This window comes from Talpa europaea, assembly GCF_964194135.1.
Source record: "Talpa europaea genome assembly, chromosome: 6".
NCBI lineage: Eukaryota > Metazoa > Chordata > Mammalia > Eulipotyphla > Talpidae > Talpa > Talpa europaea.
Genome location: NC_140072.1, coordinates 58007092 through 58033074, shown reverse-complemented (window position 1 = coordinate 58033074; position 25983 = coordinate 58007092). Strand labels below are relative to the sequence as shown.

Sequence of the window (25983 nt, the reverse complement as noted above, 5' to 3'; positions counted from 1 at the left end):
TTCTTCCACTTTTTAGTCATACTTAGTTTCTTACATTCCCCAAATATTTTTTCACAGCTTCCAATTATGTTTACACTGCTATGTACGCCTAGAATGTCTTCTCATCTTTTCTCATTTTCAAAGTTACCTTTTATAGAAAAACCTTTCCAATGTGATGGTCTCTCAGTTCCATGATTGCTTCTCTCCCAACAATCAAATCCACCACCCTCCTCAGCCACTAATTTCATAGTCGTGCTTAAGACTTGTCATTAACTGCACCTCCATCACAATTTCAATTTCTTAGTTTCAAGTAAAAGGCAGGTTGATGTGCCTAGCTTACAAAGTAATTCCAAGAGTCTAGCCTGCATTCCTCTACAATAGCATAAGGAATGGATTCTCCAACACTACTGTCTGCTTCTGAGAACCAAAGGACAAAAACTAATTCCCAGCATTCACAATTGCTGGAGATCTTCCTGTTTCTACTCCTATTTAATTGCCTATTTTAATTGCCATACTTTTGGGGATGAGAACTCTATATGCACTGAAGCAGTGCTATTTCCTAATCTACCCTTTCCCGATATCATCTGTGAAGTGTTGCCTCTGAAATACTATAGAAAAGTGAGAGAGGACAATTTTTATTTTGGCTATCTGAAAAACTAGTATCCCTATGGTGAAAAGATAACTGCCCAAATTTCAAGTATGCCATAGATATAAATCTCTGAGTCAGAAGAAGACAATGGAAGAAGGACCAAAGCAGTTTCTCCTCTTTTTTTTTTTTTAAGATTTCTTCTTAAAATATGCTTCTCCATTGGGAATTATTAGCCAGATACTATTTTTAAACCAGAATTGTTTAGTTTTGCTTTTAATCAAGGGGAAATTTTAGTAAAAATAGTTCCAAGCATCTCAAAAAGTAAAGTCAATTTAGACTATTTTAAAACACATTCTCCCTATTTACTTCGGTAAAAAAAAAAAAAGTAAATAAATTAGGAGAAAATAGTTTAAACTGTTTCACACATTATGCAAAGAAGGAACCACGATAAATGAAGAACAAAAGTAAAAATATCTCTGGATAAAATCCACATGTACAGATGATGATTCAGAGTATTATAAATAACTAATATGAGGTCAAACAAACGTGTTAGACAGACAGATAGATAGACAGACAGACAGACAGATAGACAGATAGACATACACACATCATTCTCTAAGGAAGGGCATATTTTATTAACCCTCAAGTTCCTTCAGTTTGGTATATACATTATTGACAAGTCCAACTGCTGGGCCCAAAGAAAACTAAAATATTTCAAGGTGCGTTTGCTTCTTTTTCCTCTGATTCATCATCCATGACCTAAAACCAAAAAAAAAAAAAAAAAAAAAGGGAAAGAGTGTAAGAAAAGGATTAGAAATTGCTATTTTCCTGATTTTAATATTACTTGTTTATACTCGACGATATAAGAATTCATGTCAGTCCAATAAGAATAAATATATAAATAGCCCCCCAAACATATGTTTATATAACCTGGTATCCTAACAAAAAAGAAAAGTGTTATCGGCAAATTAATCAAAGCACAGTCTCTTTTTTTGTCCCAAAAGAGAGTTCCAACATCAGAGTTTCAGCTGGACAGAGAATGATTAACTGGTATTTCCTAATATAGCCAACTTTTTTGTCTTCTTCCAAAAGCATCTTATTTACCTAAACATATTCTGGGGAGCAGCACCTGTTATTATAAAAATATATATTAGAAAAATGAATTCCTAAAAAAAGTAAGGAAATAAAATATACTAGCAATTAATTATTTTGGTCTTACTGCGACAAAATTCATTTTACACATTAGAAAAATGTGAAGACTTTCACTGCTAATAAATTAAAAAAAACACTGATGAATACTTGAAGAAAAAATTTAAAAATTAATATTCTTTCATGAGTTAATACATCACTAAGATAACAAAGACCAACTCCTTTGGAGAAGAAAATAGTTATATTAACCTAAGAATTGTTTTTCTCTTTACCACATCTGCTGCAACTAAATGCCAATTCCAGTTTACAATCTGACTGCCAATTCAACAGCCTACCCTGAACAAGTGAATTTAAAAAGCTCCTTTATTAATCCACCAAAGCATAACTAATATAATTTTTAAGGCATATAGGAATAATGGAAAAAATAAGTTAAAATAAAAACTACATGAATCTGATTCTTATCTGAGGCAATTAATGGAAAACAATTCTCTCACAGTTGCTCAAATTGACTAAAAGTGGATATTTACCTCCAAAGAATTGATATTCTACATCCAATTTTAGCAACACCTAAGAAAAGAATTTTGCGAATCAACTAACTCCCATTTTAGGTAGAATATTCTTAAATTTGGAATATTTCCAAATACTTATATAATACAAACTATGTATAGGACATATATAACACGGAGGGCTACGTGCTGCATAGGAATACAAAGACCTAGATATGATTATAAATCTTTCAGGGAACATAAAGCTGAAACAGACATATTTAACCAGTTAAAGCAGGCCTTGATTCCAAGTAGAGGACTGATAAAAACTAAAAAGAATGGCATGTATTATACCAAGGATAGATTTTTTTTTAAAAGATTTATTTATTTATTTATTTATTTATTTATACAAGCACTGGATACAGTCAGAAGCATGGGAGGGTGAGAGAATTCACCAGAGCTAGAAAGGGGAACAGAACAGGCAGACCAACGAAATACACTGCTGAGGGGAGCAGCGGGTGCAACAGGAGAGGTCTGCGCACCATGTGGGACCCACGCTGGCGAGCCAGGGATCAAATCAGCACTGCAGAGGCTGCAGGCAGCTTTGCAGCCCAGCGCTCAACCACTCCACCACCAGGGGAGGCCCACCAAGGATAGATTTTTAATGATATCTAGAGACACATGAATGATTCTCAAAGGAACTTAAAGGATGTGCCCTCTGCTTAAAGGGACAGAATTATCTGAAGAGTTTTTCATACTCCTAATTTTCATATACTCTTTTCCTCTAGGCTAATCTCCCTCCATAAGGCCATGCTTTTGGTTGAGAATCAGTGCAGTGAGGATCAGTATTCTACTGACAAAGTGCTGTGCTATATTTCTTAAGTATGTTGTGGCAAAAAAAAATGCTGACATCAGGCTACAGAAAAAGCACTGTAACTCATCCTGTAGTCTACTGTATAACAATGTATGATCTCTTGATGAGCTTCCTCCCCGCTCATGTAAGAACAAGTTGATAAATATGTGGAGCTCTTCCCCTGAACACTTCTAAATTCTCATCTATAAAACTGCAGGCTTTGAATGCCCTTTTCATATTTTATTTATAACCTGAACAGTAGTATGCCCTCCTGAGTCTTTCCTTATGGATAAAGTGGGAAGAACTTAATACACTACATTATTAGAAGACTAAATGAGGCAATATTTGCAAAAATGTTTTTACACAGTTGATATTCATATCAAGAAAATGTCAGGTTATGAATATCTTCTCTTTTCAAATATTTATTTTAATACTAAGTTGAAACAATCATATAATATTGGCATACCTGTTCTACTCCTTCTACTTCTGGAATATAAAACTGTAGCATGTTCTGAATTCCATTTTTCAGTGTAATAATTGAACTGGGGCAGCTGGTACAAGAACCTTGGAGTTTCAGCTGTACAATGCCATTTTCAAAGCCTTTATAGATGACATCTCCTCCATCTTCCTGCACAGTTGGCCTGTGATCAAGAATATGTATGATATATTCAAAAGAAAAAGAAGTTTTCATAAATTTTTTTAATATTTGCTATATTTTATTACATATATATTACTAGCTAATTAAATGTTGCTACATTTTACTACATATGTATTACTACCTAATTTATAAAACAGTTTGCTCCAGAGATTATGCATTTTATAAGCATCAGCTAATTATATTTAGTGAAAAAATTTTAATACAGCTCAGAACTTAGATTTTATATTGTTAAAATTCAAAGTTAGAGCAACTTTTACAACAGAGACTAACAACTGTGGCTGGTCTTATTTGTATTTTTAAATTTACTTTCAGATAAAATGCGAAAATTCATTCATACAATTATTTGTTTTACTTATTTTAATGTTGCGAAGTAGTAATCTCTTCAAGCACTTAATTTCATATTTCTTAATTATAGTAATTACTTAAGCTATATTTACTTCTTTTGGGTGAACAGAGGTGATTAAATAAGACATTAATACAGAAAAATGCATAAATCATGTATGAGCAATTCAATAAATTTTTACAAAGTAAATACACATTTTCCCCATACCAAGAAAAAGAGAATACCAGAAGGCCTTTGTCCTTCATTCTAATCACTCTTGCCAACCAAAGGTAACCATTATTCTAATTTCTATCATCATTCATCAGTATGTTTTTTAACTTTATAATTTATAAAATTAAATTCCATTTAGAATATTTGCTCTTTCGTATCTGGCTTCTTTTCGCTCTTTGTGAGTTTCTCTCATATACAATGTAGTAAGTTCATTCAATCTCACTGCCTCATTGTGTTCCATGAAGCAAATATGGCAGAATTTATCTATTCTATTGTTGTTGGGTTTTTTTTTTAGATTTATTTATTTATTTATACATGCACTGGGTACAGTCAGAAGCGCGGGAGGGTGAGAGAATTCACCAGAGCCAGAGCAGGGAGCAGAAGAGGCAGACCGACAAAACACACTGCTGAGGGGAGCAGCAGGCGTGGCAGGAGAGGTCTGCGCACCATGTGGGACCTTCGCCGGTGGCCCGGGATCCAGCAGGCACTGCAGAGGCTGCGGGCAGCTTCGCAGCCCAGCGCTCAACCACTGTGCCACCAGGGAGGTCCTCTTGCAATTGTCTTTTGGTACACATATATAGTAGTACTGGGAACATACCTGAGAGTGGAATTGCTGGATCAAGAATATGCATATATTTAGATTTAGCAGATACTGCTAAATACTTTTCCAGTTACATAAACTTACATTCCCACCAGGAGTATATAAAGTATATAATTGGTATTTTAAATCTTAATGATTTTAACCATTCTAGAGGATTTACTGTGATTTTCATTGTGGCTTAAATTTGAATATTCATTATAAATAATGAGTCTGAGCACTTTTCATGTTTATTGGCTATTTGGTTACTGTCTTTGTGAAGTGTTTGCTTTACTCTCTATTTGATTTTCTTTTTCTTAGTAATTTGTAGGAGTTTTTAAATATATTCTGCCATATATGTATTACGGATATTTTCTACTCCTTACTTTGCGTCTCCATTGTATTTTTTGATGAAGAGAAAGTATTAATTATATATATATATATATATAATTTTACAGTGCAATATTTATGTCTTTTCCTTGATCTTCTTTGCACCTCTCGAAAAGAAATCTGTCTTGCCAAAGGTCATATAGATAGCTCTTATATTAAATTTTCTTTGTGAATTTATTTTTGTTCTTGACCTGTGGCTCTTTCTGAAGAACACTGCCTTACTCCTGGCCAAGGAGCAACCCATATGGAGCAGCAGACCTCTCCTCCCTTGTCCCCTGCTCCCCTCAGCAGTGTATTTCAGTAGATCTGCCTGTTCTGCTCCCCACTCTCTCTGGTGAATCCTCTTACCCCCTGGACATCTGACTTGTACCCCAGTTCTTGTATGCATAAACAAATAAATCTTTAAAAATAAATAAATAAATAAATAAATAAAAATGGGGATTCTATGGTTATCATTTAGTAAATGATATCTAGCTTAATCCTACTGTAATCAGAAAGCAATATTCTCAATGATTTAAATCACTGAAAGATTGATAATATCATCTATTTTAGTAAGCTTCCCATGTATTCTTGAAAAGATTATTTTGGCATTTTTGAGTGCAATATTCTATGTAAATTCAGTCAAATTTATTAATCATGTATATAAAACTCTTCTCTTTTAACTCATCATTTTATGTGCTTGCTCTACTCATTAGTGAGAAGTGTTTTTCCAGATATGATTGTAGATCATCTACTTCTTTTAGTTTTGTTAAATATTCTTCCTGTATTTTGAAGCTGGTATGGGGGCCTCTCTGGTGGCGCAAGGGGTTAAGTCTCAGCACTATGAAGATAACCGCAGCCACTGCAGAATGAGTTCGATCCCTGGCCAGGGAGGTGACCCATAAGGTGCAGCAAACCTCTCGTCACACCTGCTGTTCCCCTCGGCTGTGTATTTCAGTACATCTGCCTGTTCTGCTCCCCATTCTGTCTCTAGTGATTCCTCTCAAACCTATCCCCACCCCATGCCTCTGGCCTATACCCCAGTTGTTGTATGCATAAATAAATCAACCTTTTTTTTAAAAAAGCTGTTATTGGGTACATACAAGTTTAAAATTAGGATATATTCCTGGTTTAAATTACCCATATATTATTATGAAAGAGTTCTCTTTATCACAAGTAATATCTTTAGCTGTGAAGTACATTTTGTCTGATATCTATATAACTATACACCGGCTTTCTCTTCTTTGCATGGTATATAATTCTCCATCTTTTTACTTTCAACCACTCTGTCTCATTATATTTAAGATGCATCTCTCTTTTTTTTAATTGAGATAATACTGGTCTACATTGTTTATAATTTAGGAGCATAGGAGCCCCCTCCTTCAGGTGTTATTGCCATGGTATATCCACCAAGGTGCATCTCTCTTATAAGTAATATATGATTGGTGTTGTTTGACAATCTCGTTTTTTATTAATCAATATAAATAAAATATAACTACTAATAGACTTGGTTTGTATTGCCATCTTACCACTTGTTTACAATTTTGCATTTTTTGGATTAATCAAGATTTCTTTTTTATTATTCCTTTCTCCCCTTCCTCAGGTTGTTGGTTATATAATTTTTTACTATTCATTTAGTGTTTACCCTATAAATTGCCTACTTGGTTTCTTAAACTATGATATGTGTTAGTACTTTTACCAATTTCCAGATAAACTCAAGATTATAGAACATTTCATTTTACATTCAATACTTTTTATATTTTAATCATGCATTTTAACTCTAGATATATAAAAAACCTACAAGGCATTATAAGACCTTTCTTTGCTATGTATATTTTTCATGCTTTTTCCATTCTCTTTTTTTATGCCAATTTGGATATTTTCTACTGACCTATAACCCAGTGTCCTAATCTTCTCTTCAAGGCTGTCTGTCCAATGTGATGTTCAATTAATGTCATATTTTTTATTTAAGAATTACTATTTCAGTTCTCTAATGAAATTCTTCATCTTGTTTTCTGTTTTCTTAAACATATAATCACAGTTATTTTAAAGATGATGTTTGAGAACTCAAAGTTACTGTGGATGTGTTTTCTACTGGTCCAGTTTCTAAGTATGCCTAGTAATTTATGAATGAATAATAGACAATGTGTATGAAAAACAGAAGTGGATCAGGATATATTATATCAGAAATTATCTTCTCTTCTGGCAGTAGCTCAAACCACTGATGATGCTGCTTTACAATGTCTAGTCTACTTCTGATTTGTCCCCATTTCAATGGCTTGGTCCTCTAAGGAGCCCAACCGAGAGCCTGCATGTTTCCTGAGGCCCCACCATCCTTAACAGATCCTGAACTCCCAATTTTATTTTTCCACCAGTACCATAAAACTACTAAAACTCTTTTCAGTTCTCCAACTGCATTTTGTTTGACTTCATATAGTCTTTACCCCAGTACAGCTAAAAATACACATGTGCCTCTGAGTGTTAGGCTTACTTTTCCCTAACTTCTTTTTTCTCTGGGATTTTGGCATTTTAGTCAATGCTTCACTGGTAACCCAAAATTTAAGTTTTGTCTACTCATCTCAACAAACATGCTAAAAGCTAATGGTTTCTCTGATTCTTAGCAGCTGTCTCTAGCCAGCTTCTCATATTCTAGCCTCACATGAAGAATCAGCAAAAACCTCAGTAAGCTTCCCTCCTCTAAAGAATCTAATTATTCTGGCAATTTCCTGCAACATGCTTTCAAACAAAAATTTTTACTGCATTTTATCTAGCTTTTCTGGGAGTTCTCAGCAGGTCTGCCATAAGCAAAATGGAAACCTGCAGTTTTCCACTCATTGAAATTGATTCTTTATAGACAATATCCTGAAAACAGGATTGCCTCCCTTTTTCATAATCCTCCAAATGTTAAGTCATTTTTTCCTAGGAAATTTGGTGTTATAACAATATCAAACCTAAATGGTAACTGTGAAAGATAAATTCCTTCACTGACAATGTTTAGAGAATGTAGAGACTAAATATAACTGACATGGCAAACTTTTGTAGTTTACATTGAAATATTTATTTTGGAACGCTACTATAATTTCACAGACAACCAAAAGCTTATGGCTATATGAAATTCTCTGGGTAGTATATTTGACTTCAGGTAGAAAGATGAGCACATACCGTATTCTAGTATCTAATAATTCCTTAATCATAGCCACAACTTCATCATCTTCTTCAGATCCTGTGAACAATTACAAATAAAAAATATCAACAGTAGAAATATTATATCCATGCAAGTACAAATATCAAATAAGATGACTCCAACTTAATGTTAAAAAGCACAGAATATGTAATTTGGTAAAGTGATAATATAAGTGATTTGGGGAAAGGAGAAGATAATCCATTCAATTCTCTAGAGAAAATTTAAGGAGAGTTGATCAACTCAGCATTTGGTGGTAAAGTATACTGAAATAACATTGCTATTAGGGCCTGAATTTTTAGTAAGTTTATAAGTTTAGTTAAGTTTGTAAGTTTCTCAAGCATTGAAAAGTAACAGAGAAAATAATTTGCCCTTATTTTGATGGAAACTTTGAGAATCTACTTAGTAAGTTAAGTTACAATTTCAGTTCTCACCACAGGTGAGCATTATATTATTTTCTGTATGCTTGAAAAACTTTACAATTGTAGTTTTTAGTTTTTTATAATTCAATTTATACACACATTCAAGTAATACAAAGTTTTCCCCCAAAATGATGGGTAAAACAAATAAATACGAACTTTGATTCCCTCAAGAATTGGTATCGGGCTAATACCAGACATAATTCATTTTATTATACTTCACTTTATTGTACTTTGCAGATATTGTTTTGGTTTTGTTTTTACAAAATTTAAGATTTCCACCAATCTTTTGGTACCCTTTTTCTAACAGCATATACTGAGTTCATGTCTCTGTCACATTTAATTAAGGTATGCATATTGCTTTTTAGACATAATGCTATGGCACACTTAAAAGACTATTATATAGTGTAAATATAACTTTTATATTTACTGGGAAACAAAAATCTCAAGATTCACTTTATTGTAATTAGTTATTTTATTGCAGTGGTCTGTAAACATGCCTACAATATTTCCAAGGTATATCTGTATAGTAAATGACAAAAATCTGTATTCTCATACTTCTAAAATCAAGACAAAAGTGAAGAAAAGTCTAGAAAAAAAGATAAATTATTTCCCAACATAATACCTGCTTCTGCTGAAGATACTTCCTCCGTAACTAAGGGTAAGCCAGATGCAAAAAAGTCCATGATTGTTGCATAAATATCTGGTTTCAGTAAATTCCAGTCTAACTCTTCACTTTCCTGTAAATATTTGAAAGGCAAAACTACATTTTTTACAAAGACAAACACAAAACAATACTTTCTCTCTTTTAAGAATCTTTTACTATATGTACTCTATACTATGCAGCAGCACCTACTTCTGAACAATACATGCCAGTTTTAATTCTTAAAGGGTTTGGCTTATAATGATTTTTGAAAGATACAATCTTAGAAGACTTTTGTTAAATCTGTTTATGTATCTTGTCCTATTTAGGAGATACCAAACTGATTAAAAGATATATATTTTTTATTTTATTTATACAAGAACTGGGTACAGTCAGAAGCGTGGGAGGGTGAGAGAATTCACCAGAGCCAGAGCGGGGAGCAGAACAGACAGACTGATGAAATACACTGCTGAGGGGGAAGGGAGCAGCAGGAGCAGCAGGAGAGGTCTGCGTACCATGTGGGACCCTCACACCTCTGGCCTATACCCCAGGTCTTGTATAAATAAATAAATCTTTTAAAAAAAAGCCTCTGATTATCAATTACAAATCAGAAAAGGAAACAACTGATTGCTTATATGAGGTAAATAAGTTGGTTCATGATGAAGAAGGTAACTGAAAGAAAACAAATCAAATCTACTATTCTACCTATTAAATATCTTTATGTGCTCTAACTTGGGATATTATTTATTGGTTTTGCCTTTCCAGTTAAGAAAAAATAGTGGAGTGGGAGAAATTTCAAAAAGGATAACTATAAATTATGATGTGAAAGACAAATAAAAAGATAATTTACCAAAATCAAATCAAGATAATAAAGAAAAAAGTAAAATCTGGTAAGATATAATCACATGCTTTTATCCTAAAAGAAATACAGCAAACTATTAATAAAAACTAAATAAAAACTTCTTAAAATGAATAATTTCCCATTTGTAAAATGAAGACAGGAATACTAGTTGTAAGAATTTAGGTAATATATATAAAGCACTAGTGCCATATCAGACAAATCAGAAATATGAAACAATTTCAGCTACCTCAAAAATATAAAAAAAAAAGAAAACTGAAGAATAACAGGCCAGAAATCTAGAAACTGTTAAAGACTGGGGATTAGTTGACACAGATTTGCTTGATACAACCCTACATCTGGGGAAAACCACTCAAAACTTAAAAATTCAGTTTAAGGGACTAAACTAATATTTATATTATCGTTCTCTTCCATAAAAATTTTTATGATTGGTGTGCATGTCGTGTGGTAACATGCATCTGAGGAGCTATGATCCTATGCCTCTGAATTGCATACAGTATTATAAACCAATGTTACCACACATAAAAAAAAAATAACAGAATTTTTAAAAATTCTAAGAGTGTGTATTACGTGATAGACTTCTCTAGCTGAACATAACAAGATGGAAAAATCTTTTAACTTTGTAGAGCTTACATTCTAGCCCAAGAAAGACAGGTAATAAAAATAAACAAAAATATGATTAAGTGATAAGTGCAATGAAGAAAATAAGTAGACTATGAACGCTTTAATATATATGGTCAAGAAAAGGCTTTCTGAGATCTCAGGAAAAAATAACATTATAAATAACAGGGAAAACATTTACAACTGAGATATTTGCAAGAAACCCAAACACTGGGATCACTAAAGAGAAAAATCATAATTCCATTCCATATATAGATAAATAGCTATAGTGGAATACTGAACTACATGGAACTCATGGTTAAGTCACTTGTACTTACACTTTTATGGTATATCAAAAACTCAAGAGTAATCCCTTCAAATTGCTTAAGAGAAATTTAATAAATACTTTGATTTTGATGCAAAGTTCAGTATATACACATCAATTAACAGATTCAAAAGGATACATAGTTCAAATTTAAATAGTTCATTTCTCATTAATCTAGTGGACTTAAAATGAATCAGCCTTGAACTTTATAGAAAATACAGATGTTGATTTATAATGTCACACACCTGAATCCTATATAATAATATGTTATTTCAATAAAAATTAAAAGAAAAAAAAAGCACAGGTTTTTCTAGCAGATACTACTACTTTCGTTGGCATGGGTAGTATATTTAGCTGCATTTTTTGACATTGAGAGTCCACTCCACTGCCTGTTTCTAAAATGTTATGGTATAGAGAACGCACACATTGTACAAAAAAAAAAAAAAAAAAAAAGATGTAAAATATATAAATAAATAAATTTAAATAAAATGTTATTGTAGGATGGTAGAAAGTATCAGCTGCTGTAAGGAGATGTGTATTCAATCATTTTATTGGTCATATCTACATAGATTTTTTTTTTAAAGATTTAGTTATGCATACAAGAACTAGGGAACAGGCTAGAGGTGAGAGGAGTCACCAGAGACAGAGTGGGGAGCAGAACAGACAGATTGACTGAAATACACTGCTGAGGGGGGCAGTGGCGAGACAGGCAAGGTCTGCTGCACCATGTGGATAGCTCCTGGCTGTCAGGGGATCGAACTCTTGCTGCAGAGGCTGCTAATAGCTTCACAGCGCTGTACTTAATCCCTTGTGCCACCAAGGAGACCCTAATCTTAAAAAAAAAAATTAGTAAAACATAATACTTAGAAGCCAAAGTTTTATTCCTGCCAAGGCTGAGTCCTGGCCCTGCTTAGGTTGACTACATAATCTGGGATATTACACTTAATACACTGAAGTGCAAGTTTTTCCTCTTCTGAAAAATGAAGGATCTGAAATAAAGTCAATTTCAATGTGAAAATTCTATTAAATAACTTGAGAAACGTGAGAAGCAAACTTAATTTGAGATTTTTTTAATAACAGTATGTGAAATACATTAAGAATGGAAATTCTGGAGAGAAACATTAGACTTGGAAAAAAATAAAAGTACTTCATGTCTTATTTTAAATAATCCTGTGTTTACCTTTGTGACAGTGATGAAATCTGGTCCAAAGAAGACACTTTTTACTCCTTCAATCCTAAATAACTGCCTGTGAATAAATAAAAATGTGACAAGATGTTTTGTTATGAAAAAGCCTGACACCCACAAAAGTAGAGAGAAGAGCAAAAAAGCCTCCACATATCCATTATCAGCTTCATCAACTTATGACCAATCCTGTTTCATCCTCTTACTCTACAATTGAACAATCTCACTGCTAGCTAATTATACAAGAGAAATGAAAACATGCTGCACCAGACTTGCACGTGAATCTTTACAGCAGTGTTATTTATAAAACAGTCTGAAAATGTCCATCAGCTGGTGAAGGCTAAACAGATTGTACTGCTCATACAATGTATAGATAGTACTACTCAGCAATATATAGGAATGAACTATTGATAGTCTCAAAAACAAGAATGACTCAAAAAAAGCATTATATAAAATGAAGGAAGTATAGCACAAAAGACTATACAGCTCCATTCAATGAAACTCAGAAAAGATAAAACTGTAGTGGCAGAAAGATCAATTAACAGTATGACAGATGTGTTAACTAACCTTTTTGTAATCATTTCGCATTAAATCATCATAGTGTACACTGTAACCTTACATGATACTTTGTCAATTATATCTCAACAAAGCTGTAATATTTATTTTTAAAAAGTCATGATTATAAAGCAAAGGACGCCAAAACCTGCTCTGGCTTTTTCTCCACCCCCCCAACCACACTTCTCTGCCCCCCCCCCTTTTTTTGCCCCTTTTTTTTTTTTTTTTTTAAATAGAGGCATGTTTTTATTTATTTATTTGTTTGTTTGTTTTGTTTACACATGCACTGGGTACAGTCAGAAGCGCGGGAGGGTGAGAGAATTCACCAGAGCCAGAGCGGGGAGCAGAGCAGGCAGAAGGACCGAAGTACACTGCTGAGGGGAGCAGCGGGCGGCAGGAGAGGTCTGCGCGCCATGTGGGACCCTCCTCCTGTGGCCGGGGAGCAGCCGGGGATCGAACCGGCGCCACAGAGGCCGCGGGCAGCTTCATAACCCAGCGCTCAACCGCTGCGCCACCGGGGAGGCCCATTTTTTGCCCCTTTTAAACCTAAACTAGAGTCAGTCTGCACATTAGCCTAGCATCTCTTTTACCATGGCCCTCAGTGATATTGACATGCCAGAGTACATTAAGCACATGATAGTTTTTATTGAACAAGAATCCAATTAAAAAAACAGAAGAAACAAATGTTAAAGCAGAAGAGTTCCACAGTGAGAAAGGTCATCTGGTACAAACCCAAAGACCTTAGAGTGGAATAATATGAGAAGAAAAAAAGCAGATGGAGCAGACAGAGCTGATAAATGAATCAAGGCTCAAAATGCTCAGAGCAAGAGATGGCCTTATTACAAATCTCTAACTGCAGCAAAGCGACCCACAAGACAGTAAAAGATACAACCAGGAACCAGCTGCTGCTGAATGGACTGGACTTCATGGGTTTGCACCTGCTGTTGGAACCCCAAATGATTGTTTGCTACAGGTCAGGACTTCCCTCTGGTAAAGGCTGCAGTGCAAAAAATAAGTCCTATGTACAGTATGACCACCAGAAATGATGTTCATATCCAAACTGATCAGCAGGTCTACTTGCTTGAAATGGAATTGAATCTAAAATTAACACAACCTTCACTTGCTTTTGTAGCATGAAGGTGAAGGTATCAGAAGGTAGTTCCATGAGTATCACCAAATCTCCTTCTCTGGTTCCAACTGTCTAGTCTAGAGGATGATGAAGTGTGTGGTGTTCTCTGCCAGAAGTCTCTGCTCTTTAGGCTTAAAATATATGTGGGGAATGCATTCCTTCCAGCTGCTGTTGTTTCACTATTACCCGTTTAGTCTGTAAGTTTTCCTTATCAGGAAAAGTCATTTAACATTGGAAATAATATAGTTAGCATCTTTTTTTCTTCTTCTTTTTTTAAAAGATTTATTTATTTATACATACATGCACTGGGTACAGTCAGAAGCGAGGGAGGGTGAGAGACTCCACCAGAGCCAGAGCGGGGAACAGAACAGGCAGAAGGACCAAAGTACGCTGCTGAGGGGAGCAGCGGGTGGCAAGAGAGGTCTGCGCACCATGTGGGATCCTCACCTGGTGGCTGGGGATCGAACCGGCACTGCAGAAGCTGCGGGCACCTCGCAGCACAGTGCTCAACTGCTGCGCCACCAGGGAGGCCCTATTTTCTCTTTTTTTTTTGGGGGGGGGACTTTTACAGTGCATAGGAAATTCCCCTAACAAGAAAAGATTGTTTTCATCATATGCATGTGTGTATTTTTACAGAACAAAAAGGTTATGTTAAGAAGTCATTTTCAGAAGTCATATACATGTAAGCTAAATTTTGAGTGCTTTGTAAACATTTAAATTATGTATAAATGAAAATTGAAATTCATGACAACCTGTACAAATTAAGCTTTTTTCAAACTGTCCCTGAATTGGGGAAGAGGAGGGAATAATTTAATGAAAAGATGGTCTCTAATTTGAGATGGATGAGCTACAACTAAGAAATAAAATAAAGACATTGTCATTCTGCAAAAAAAATTAATTAATTAATTAAATAAAATAAAATCTAAGCCACAAGGGTTTCCCCTGGTGGCGCAGTGGTTGAGCGCTGGGCTGCGAGGCTGCCCGCAGCCTCTGCAGCGCCGGTTCATTCCCAGGCCGCCAGCGAGGGTCCCACAAAAAAAAAAAAAAAAAAAAAAAAACCTAAGCCACAAATAGGTTTTCTTGATTAAAATAAAAGGTTTTTTTTAAAAAGTCATTGCCATATTAAAAACAGAGTTTCCAAGTCATGGAGGTGAAGCAAGAGGACTGATAGCAGAGAAAAACAAGGGCTCTCCTACAGTGATAAAAATGCTCTATATTTTCATTTTAGTGATGGTTACATGACTGTATGCATCAAAACTCACTGAACCGTACTTTTAAAATAAAAACAGATGAGTTTCATTGCATGTAAATTATACCACAGTAAAACTAATTCTTAAAACTGTCTGAGAGGTAGTTAGAATTTGAAAAGCCTTTGTAAGGGATTTGAAGGCACCTTCCCTTTCTAAAGGTTACAGTTTTCCTTCTTTGTCTACCATTTCAAGAATACTACAGGAATTATTGTTTCTAAATTATTTAAGAAACAATAATTGGATCCTTTACACAACCACCCAATGTTAAATTTATAAGTAGTCACAATGTTCTTGGTTGCATCTTATGATCCAGTAAGCCCACACCCCTGCTTTTAAGTAGGTCTTTTAACTGACTATACACCTACACTGTTAACAAAGGCTTTTTCTCCAAATCAGAGGACCACTCAGAGGAAATCAGCCTGATATCTATGCCATGGGAATTGCTTTAAGCAAGAATTCACAGGTGTGTCCCTAAAAGAAAGAAAAATTTAAAACAAGAGTTTCAAATTTTACCATATATGCTTTGTCATTTAGGTTACTTTTCTTGGGACAATTTCAACTTGTCAATGTTGAAAATAAAATATGATATCCAGAACTGAACACAGTATCCTAAACGTAGTCTGACCTATTCAGAATACAAAGATTCTTATGTCTTTTAGCTGTATACTATGACTCTGTTAAAGCTTATTATTGCATCATATCCAACATTAATAATTAAAGATCAGATTCTTTTATCCCATAATTGTATTATTCCTCTTTTAAAAATATTTATTTTGTAGAAGAACTGGGGTACAGGCCAGAGGTGGGGGTGGGGTGAGGGGATCACCAGAGACAGAGTGGGGAGCAGAACAGGTGGATTTACTGAAGTACACTGCTAAGAGGAGCAGTGGGCAAGACAGGAGAAGTCTGCTGCGCCATATGTGGGTCAAACTGGCTTGGATCAAACTCAGGCTGCAGTGATGATAGCGCTGAAATTTAACCCTTAGGCATTGGGGAGGCCCCAATTGTGTTAGTCTTTAAATAAACTTAAATACAAGACTTTTGTTCCTGTTTGATTTTTACCTTAGTTGCTTTAATGTATCATTCCAGCCTAATGAAATTTTTTAATGTCTGAAAATTTTTTAACTTTGCCATCTAACATATAAACCAGGTCTTCCCATCTGAAAAAAATAATTGTATATTTATTAATGTTGCTGATGAAAAAGAACATGAATATGCCAACTAAAGAGATATAGAGCCCTTTTCCTTATCTCTACACACTGACTTACACACTGCTTATATTTCTTTGTCTAGTCTCTAAGGATAGTGAAAAATAAGTCAAATACCTCCCTAAAGTAAGATGTACTATTTTATTCATTCATTCAATCAGTTTCTCACTCTTTCAACAAATACTTGAATACTCACTGAGTGCCAGACATTGTATTAAATATAAATAGTAGGGATACAAAGATAAGCAAGATAGATTGGTCTCTGTCCTCATGAAACTTACATTCTAGTCCATGGCAAAAACATTCTCAGCTAAGAAAACAAAAACAAGATCAGTTTTGCCTCACTGAAAACAATAAATTCTGTGAGTCCAGGAAATAGATTATTTTCAAAATTTGAAAGGAACAGAATATCTGACAGAAATAATATTGAATATCTGACAGAAATAATTTCCAATTGGTAATATAATTAGGCAGGTTTTTTTAACTTTTACATTTATTAGTACAAAAATATGCAAACTCATTCTTGATGTAAACATTTCAAACTACCCATGTAAAGTGAAAATGCCTCTTACCCACCCACCCATTGTTAACCAGTCTGGTGTGCATTCTTCCAGATCTTTGCTCTGTGCATTTTTGTTGTTTTGTATATACTGTTTTTATATACATGATAATCACATTGTACTCACTGTTATGCAACTTGTTTGCCTTAGAGGTCATATAATAGTCATAGAGGTTTTTCTATGACTGTAAATCTGGGTCTTCCTCATCCTTTTTACTATTTGCAGACTATGGATGAACAAAGTTTATTTACTCTTCCCACCAATGAATATTTGAGTTATTTCCAACTTGTTATCATTACCAACAAGGCTACAATAACATCCTTATACACACCTTATGAATATCTGTGGGTGTCCCCTTGGGTAGTGTTTTTCAAACCTATCAGCAAGTTGAAATAGTGATCAGGACTTTAACTAAACTAATAAACCAAAACAAAATAACTGAACTGATTCTAATATTTCTTATTATAAATAGTTTCTAATAGTTTGAAATAAGAGGACCCAAAGAGATCCATACCAAAACACATTATAATTAAAATGGTAAAAGCTAATGATAGTAGCTGGAGAAAAACAGGTTGTACATATACAAGAGAAACCCCCTAAGGCTATCGGCAGATTTTTAAACAGAAATATTGCAGAAACTAGCATGCTGCAGAGAGCAGCATGGCTAAGTCCTGAAAGGAAAAAACTTCTAGCCAAGAATTCTATACTTGGCAAGGATGTCATTCAGAATTGAATGAGACATTAAGCGTTTCCTGGATACACAAATACTAAAGGAGTTTATCACTAAACTGAAAAGAAATGACACTAATGACAAGAAAACATACAAAGAGAAAAAGTAAATGTACAGTGAAAGTCATGATCAATCACTTATAAAGCAAACGTGAAGATTAAAAGATAAAAGTAGTAAAAATTAACTAAAGTTTCGATAATTATTCAAAGGTTGTATATAACTTATGTGATATAACACAAAGATGTAAAATGAGATCAAAAATATAAAATGTGGCTGAAGTGACAAAAATGTAAAGTTTTGGAATGTACTCAAATTTAAGTAGCTATCAATTAAAAACAGAATGTTATACATGTAAGATGTTAAATCTGAAATTCACAGTAACCACAAAGCAAAAACTCTTAGCAAACACACAAAAGAAAATGAAAAGGAATCTAAGTATACCACTGAAAAAATTCACCAAATCTCAAAGGAAGAAAGAAGAAAGGACTAGAGAAGAACCGTAAAAACAGCCAAAAAACAATTAACAAAATGGCAATAAATACACACCAATAAATAAAGCCTTAAATACAAACTAAATAAATTGTCTAATCAAAAGACACAGAGTGATGAAATGGATAACCTAATGTACCTGTCCATAAATAAATAAATAAATAAATATGTGGTATATGTACACATTGGTATATTAGTCAGGTAACAAAAAAAGAGGAAATTTTGTCATCTTCAACAACATAAACCCTGAGATTTTACTAAGTGAAGTAAGTTAGAGGGAGAAAGACAAACACCATATTTGTCTTCCTGTGAAAGACAAAGAAACAAAGTAAATGAGCAAACAACAGAATGGTGATTACCAGAGGGGAGGAGGTATAAAGGTGAGTAAGATGGGATCAATGGTATGAGGAAGGATAGAAACTACAGTTTTAGTGGTGGATCATAAAGTAGTTTACACAGAAGTCAAAGTACAAAGATATACACCTGAAACTTATACAGTTAAAAACCAATGTTAATTCAAATTAAAATCAATTTTCTCTAGCTATCAGTCAAAAAAGATTCATGGAAATAATTTAATCATTTGTGTTTTATCATCTGACACACATTTAACATGTCTTTAGTGGATTTTAAAACTGTTTTTCACTGACTAGTTTTTAAAAAACCATGCTATATCTGATAACTATTATCACCTATAGTTTTGAATGTAATATTTCAGAAAGCACTCCATTTTGAAACATCTAGAAATTTAGGTATTCTTAAGAATAAAATAAGCAAGTTTTCATTCTTTTTTAAAACAAAGTTTTAAAGATTAGAATGGAAATTTACCATGATTTATCACACTGGTTTTCTGTTTTTAATAAAAATATAAATTTTTAGTCATACTGCAGATTTCTTAAATATATCACTTGCAGGAGAAAGGTTACCTAATGCCAACTCTTATTTTCCTTTATCTCTTACTTGAAAATAATGTATTGAAAAAAAATGCACTGTACATAAAAATGCAATTTCTAAATAAGGCTGGCTTAATGCCCAAACCAATTGTTTCTCAGTAAAAGCAAATGAAAAACAGTAACATACCTAGCCAGAGGGGAGCGAAATGCTGTAGCTGGTGTGGGAAAGTCCATGGTCCTTGTCTCAAGAACTGGTTTTCCTGGAATAAACTTCAAGCTGTTGGGATTTGGAGTATCTTGTGTTTGAATAAACATGTATCTCACTAAAAGAGAAAAAAGAAGAAATGTTTTCTAGAAAAAAACAGCACTTAACAAGTCTATGGACTATGGAAAGCTCATTTTCAGAGAACCAAAAGAAAAAAAAAAAATAAGGCGTTATACTCTAAGCTAACAGAGTCAATTTCTAAAGACAAGGAAAAAAAGGTATCATTTACTTGAAATTGTATCACACTAATGTTTTTAAGGAGTTTAAAATACAAGTTTCTAAAAAAGGAAAAGTTATCAATATATTATAACTGCATTGAATTCTGTATTAACACTGATTATTGAGTTTTATTACTCAATGGATTCTAGCAATAACCTATACTTAAGGACTAAGACATGTAATCACTCAGGAGTTTTATATGTATTCCATTTAGTGATTTGGTTCTAATGGCTATTATAATCATAAGTCATCATCACAGTGGTATTAATATGGTAATATACTATATTCTCCTCTTTCCAAAGTGCTACCTCTCTCTTAAAGACAATAAAGTTAGTAATGTACAATGACAACTAATATTTATTATATGCTTATTACATGTCAGGGTTGAGTACTTTAAATGTATTTAAGCCTGTAACAGCCCTATTTATTCCCATTTTACAAATGGCTTGGAAACAATCATGTCTTAATTTCTTATGAAAATTAACTTTGTGACCAAAAAAAAAAAAACTTCTCATTCAAGAGCAGCACACTGATAGGTTAAGGACAGTATGTAACAGTAACTAAAATGTATTGAGTGCAGCAGATCTGGAATAACATCCTCTTGTTATGTTGACATGTCAAAGATATGTACAACAGGTTCACTGGCTTGTCAAAAGTGTCCCAGTGTGAGTATCATTGCGTGTGTGAATGCACCCTGAGATGAAGAATTGTCCTGTCCAAGGCTGGTTCAGAAACCCTCAACCCTGAATCAGAATAAGCAGGTTGAAAAATGAATGGGTGAATATAAATCATTGTTTAACATTAAAAGTATTTAGAAATTTAATGGTTTTTAGAACCAGCTAATGTCACAGTAACTTATATCTTGTTTATATCCATTAGCCTATTGTAAAATTATTTTTGTTAACATTTCATTAAAAGTTGCAGTCTCCAAGAACCTATTGACAGTATTAAGTAAGGACTTACTGTAATTATCATGCTTGGCATGATGATGAGCACTTTATATGAATTACATAATTTAATCCTTATAGTCTCCCAAGAAGAGAGTTTTAACACCATCTTACAAATGCGTAAACTAAAGCTCAAAGTCACTCAACAATTTACAGAGGTAGTATTCAAGCTCATTTTTCCGGAGTGACTTGCTTAACCATAGAGTATACTGCCACTCCATATGTAAGTACCAAGTATAAAAGGAAGAGATATTTAAGATCAGTCTTCCTATCTTATAATAATCTTCATGCCACATATATCAGAGTCAATATCAAAAAGCAACAGTTTTATTTTAAATTAGAAAGAGATTAAATTTGACAAAACATATGGTTGGTATAGAAGTGCTTTTCTTAACCATTACAGAGAAAAGTCTAATTTGACAGCTGAGAATTGTTTTTGCACCTTGCCATGCAGTTCTAGCTAACTAATGTTGAGTCATTTCCTTGGTGAAACAGAAATCTAAACTTAACTTCCATACATTTTCTTAAATCACTGTCCTATAATTATGTCATCTGTTGCCTTTGTGACCAGGCAAATCCTAAAAAATAAATAAATAAGTAACCTCATTGTCTAAGTATTTGATTTAAAATACTTATACTCCCAAACAATAAATTCCTCTGAAAATCTGTTAAGAGGGAATTATTTTTCAGATGAAAGAACTACTACCACTTTCCCCCGAAAGTGTCATAAGGGTTACAACAGGATTGACTGATCTAAAATAATTTTTCCTATTATGTGTGATAACAATTGGTAATAGGTAAATAGTAGCTATAAGCACCTCCCAAAATATAGATTAATGGTGCTTAAAGTCAATATAAAATATTAAAATTAGTGGATCTTCAATTTGAAAAGTATAGATGAAAATATAATTCAATCCTACAAAATTTTAAAGTACATAGTTTAACCTGATTTAATTGTTCAATATTTATGCCTAAATAATTCTTGATTCTAGGAGACAAGCAAGGCATGCCTCTTATTGCCCCAGAATTCAGGAGAAGTTAGGTCTTCACCCTGATCCACTCTAACCATTAGCTAGAGCCACCCTGCGAGCATGGCCACAAAGGTAGAGAAAGACATGGAGCTAAGTCAAGAACTGGATCCAAACTCTTACAGTTCCAGATGCACTTACAGGTAAGCATTAAACACAGAGACACACAAATACACCCTCCTCCCACAGTTTCCTAACCACATGACAGTGGTCATATTTCATTAATTTTCAAATCCTATCTTTATCTCTGTTTCCAATATTTAGTAAATGAAAGTATGTAACATCAATAAGATTGTCAACAAAACCACAGCAATCAATTTTGACTTAAAAAAAGAAAACATTCAAAGTACTAGGTTCTAGGTGTGGATGAAAGATAGAAATTTGATTTTAGGGATATGCAATGCATGACTCTTTGAAACATGAACTCATTTGTAACTTCTTTTTAAATTTTCATTTCAGAAATCCTATAAGACACTGAGAATTCATAGATCTACTAGACACTGTTCTAAGGATTCTGGAAATCTAATGATGGTGTTTTATCTAAGCAAATAATTACAGTACATTGTAATGTTATGATAGGAAAAAAATGCTACCTTCTTTCATATGCATCTAAGTAGACATTTTACAAATTCTCATCTTTTGTGATCCACAAAATTTCACCCAATCAGTTTCATTAGCTTCTGAAATATAATTTGCTCCCAAAGAAGTGAAATTTTACCTGTGTAATGTAAGGTTTCAGGTAGTGGGAAAAGTGGTCTTTGTAAAAACTGGTACAAAGGCTGTTTCTTAATGGTGTATGGATTCATCATATGACAGAATCTACAATTAAAAACAAATAAAACTTACATTCTACTCAGATAAGTTCATTTTTACTTCTCATATGTACAATAAAAAAATGAAAATAAAAATGAATTTCATTTTCCATCCACGAGTAGAAATTTATAGCCTTGATAACTTATTCTTATTTGGTATAAGAAACAGAAATGCGGGCCTCCCCTGGTGGTGCAGCGGTTGAGCGCTGGGTTGTGAGGCTGCCCGCAACACCGGTTCATTCCCAGGCTGCAGGGAAGGGTCCCACCCCACCCCCCAAAAAAAAAGAAACAAATGCATCTATGTTAGCGATTTATAACCTAGAGTTCCAGCCTCTTACATGAGCATCAAGGAAGCAAAGAACTACAAAACTTTTTCTGTATTTAAGAAAAAAATTTTTGACTAGGTAAGAGTCACATGGTTCAAAATTCAAAGGAAATAAAAATAGTGAACAGTCTCTACCACCAAATATCTCCCCTGGAAAGAGAGAAACTATACCACCTGTTTTGAAAAGTATTTTGTTATTTCAAAAGTCTATCAGCAAGTGCACTATTCTCCAAAATGCTAAAAAAGCCAACAATCTATATATGCTTTTGGATTGAAAACATATTAACTCGGGCCTCCCCGGTGGCGCAGCGGTTGAGCGCTGGGTTGCGAAGCTGCCTGCAGCCTCTGCAATGCCGGTTCAATCCCCGGCTGCTCCCCGGCCACCGGGGGAGGGTCCCGCATGGCACGCAGACCTCTCCTGCCGCCCGCTGCTCCCCTCAGCAGTGTACTTCGGTCCTTCTGCCTGCTCTGCTCCCCGCTCTGGCTCTGGTGAATTCTCTCACCCTCCTGTACTTCTGACTGTACCCAGTGTTTGTATAAATAAAATAAATAAATAAATAAAAATAAATCTTAAAAAAGAAAACATATTAACTCATTACTGTTAACGTTGGTCATTTTATTCTGATAGAGAAGTGTTGATTTTTTCATGGCTATTTTTTCATGGTTTTGACAAAAACAATTACTGGAAAAGGAATTAAAAATATGTCAGTAAGTAGCAAAAAATTTTAGAAATCGTTGCAAATTACCTTAAAATAAAGTTTACTTTAAATTACTACTATTGGTGGCTCAAGGGGTTAGGTCCAAGCACTGTGAAGCTATTTGAAGCCACTGCAGCACAGCACAAGTTCAATCCCCTGACCGCCAGGAATCTAATACACATGGCACAGCAGACCTCTCCTTTCTTGCCTTCTGCTCCCCTCAGCAGTGTATTTCAGTAGATCTGCCTGTTCTGCTCCCCACTTTGTCTCTGGTAAATCCTCTCACCCCTCCCCCACCTGTACCCCAGCTCTTGTATGCATAAATAAATAAATCTTTTAAAAATAACTGCTATTACTCAACAAGTTTCATTCACAAGTCACTGAATTTTAAGAATACATATGATCATTTCAAAAAACATTTCCCTGATTTTCACTTGCAAACTCATTACATGTAGAGACTGTCTTCATTTCTATGGCAGATGGTTCCAGTTCCACAGCTCTAAAAGTTAATATGCACAGCTACCTCATAAAGATTGGGGCACAGATGTATCCAGATCATCCACATAAAGGGCTTAAAACAGTGCAAGGTCATGTAGTAAATGTTCAATAAAAGTTAACAACCACTAGTATTATTATGTGATAGGTAAGCCTTAATTATTTATTGAAGTTCCAGGTCTGGGGTGAAAACATTGTTAAGAATGGCTCGAGGCCCAAATTTTTAATATCGTGGGATATGGAAATAACACCGAAAGCACTCTTTTCCCTTCTGCCCAGAAAAAAGGCAGGAGGCTGAATAAAACTAAACCACATTCTGAGAGCTATGTGTTTCAAGTTAAAAAAAACAGAACAGTAAAGGTGAGTTAAGTCATTCAAGAAAGACGGCTATTCAAACATGAGAGGGACAGAAGGCACTTAAAATTCTTTCTGCAAACTTAAGGAAATGCATTTAAGCTCCAAGAGCATCATTAATACTAAAACTTCTAACACTCACGAGGTCAAACTCATTAGTCCCCTTTCTCCTTTTGTTGCAGAAGAGAAATCAGGGTTCAACACCTAGCCTCCTCAGTGCCTTTCGCCTAACCAAATCCTGAGTGAGTAAAGTCATTTGGGAGGCCAACCTCAAAAGTCAGGGGGCAAAGAAGAGTAAAAACAAGAAAATGAAGAGGGCGTAGGTGATAGGAAGGAGATCTAGGCATCTGGATTCTCATCGGAGTTCCATCACTTAGAAGCTGTGTGACCTCAATCACAGCCCCTTTCTGGGCCTCACTGAGACAGTGATGAAATGAGACGGGGTATTCGCTTCCATTATGCAGGACACTTTGATTTTGTGTTTAAAAGACAGAGGGACTGCACGTGGTGCAAGGGCTGGAGGGGCCAGACGATTCAAAAAGAGCTCTTCATTTCAGTCTCTACAGCCGGTATTTGCGAGCCTCCCTACGGCAAGAGCCCTGTCAGGCAACGGGTCCCAGAGCCTGGCACCGGAGTCGGCCAGAATTAGGGGTGCAGCGCTGCCTCACCGAAAAGCGCCCACCTAAGGGCGAAACCCCAGAGGGCGGGGAGGCTTGGCCAGACCGCTACTCCCCATCCCATTTGAGGGCGGGTCCGCGAGGCTGCGAACGCTCTGCTGGCTAAGCCCAGCCGCAACCAATATGGAGCTCCAGGCTCGTCACCTACCGGCTGCGTAGCCCCGCGGCAGCGGCCGCAGCTCTCCAGCCCCGCCGGGCCGCCGCCGCCATCTTAGTCCGAGTGCGTAGAGGACAGACCCAACCCCCTCGCGCGCCTGGGGAGCCCCGCGCAGGCGCAGACCGGCCCACCGAGGCCTGGCGCCGAGGAGCGCGCGCCCTACCGGCCGCGGGGGGCGCCGCCGCGGATCAGTGGGGCTGTTTGCTGCCCTTGCCTAAGTCCTGCCTAAACCTGGACGTGGGAAAGGGGAGGAGAATGCGTGCTTGGTAAGGCACGCACGACTCCGCAGGCACGCGCCCAGTCTTCGCTTGCTTTCCCTACTTACTAGGTGCGACCCTCGCACCGGCTGACCCTGTTATTGGGATGCTGTTCCCCATCCCTGCGCCTGTCCCATTGCCCCTTGCAGGCTGCTGCTCACCCTCCAGGCCCTCTGTAGGGTGCTTCCCTTCCTCCAAACACTTGATGTGAACCTCTGTGATTTTCTGGCCTGGCAGATTCAATCATCTTGTAACCAACTCGCACGGAAGATAGCAGTTAGTGAGTTGCTGCTCTTCAATGTATAAACATGAGTATTGACCAGTTTCCAGAGCAAAGTATAAAAAGTCCCTCGACATTCTTCCAGAACTTTCTTGGGGTATTCGGCTTTCTCTCAGACAGCAGTTCCCAAAGTGTGGATTGGGGCCTGCAACGGCGTGGTAATGCTTTGGGAGTGAAAATATGGATGTTAGCACCAGTTGCAGAAATAGACCACTGGCAGCACCTCCTGCTACTGC

At 35.4% G+C, this 25983-nt stretch overlaps 1 protein-coding gene across 1 annotated transcript; it reads right to left on the bottom strand.

The window, feature by feature from the left end:
* Positions 1-838: 838 nt before the first annotated feature.
* NFU1 (NFU1 iron-sulfur cluster scaffold) lies at positions 839-25263 on the bottom strand (the record flags this gene model as incomplete). The annotated part of the gene is made up of 8 exons (XM_084234554.1): positions 839-1327; positions 3522-3696; positions 8375-8435; positions 9438-9552; positions 12420-12486; positions 19421-19556; positions 22411-22511; positions 25202-25263. The coding sequence occupies 8 exons, from the start codon at positions 25261-25263 to the stop codon at positions 1283-1285; spliced, it is 762 nt and encodes a 253-aa protein (XP_084090680.1). The 3' UTR covers positions 839-1282.
* Between the last annotated feature and the right edge of the window lie 720 nt (positions 25264-25983).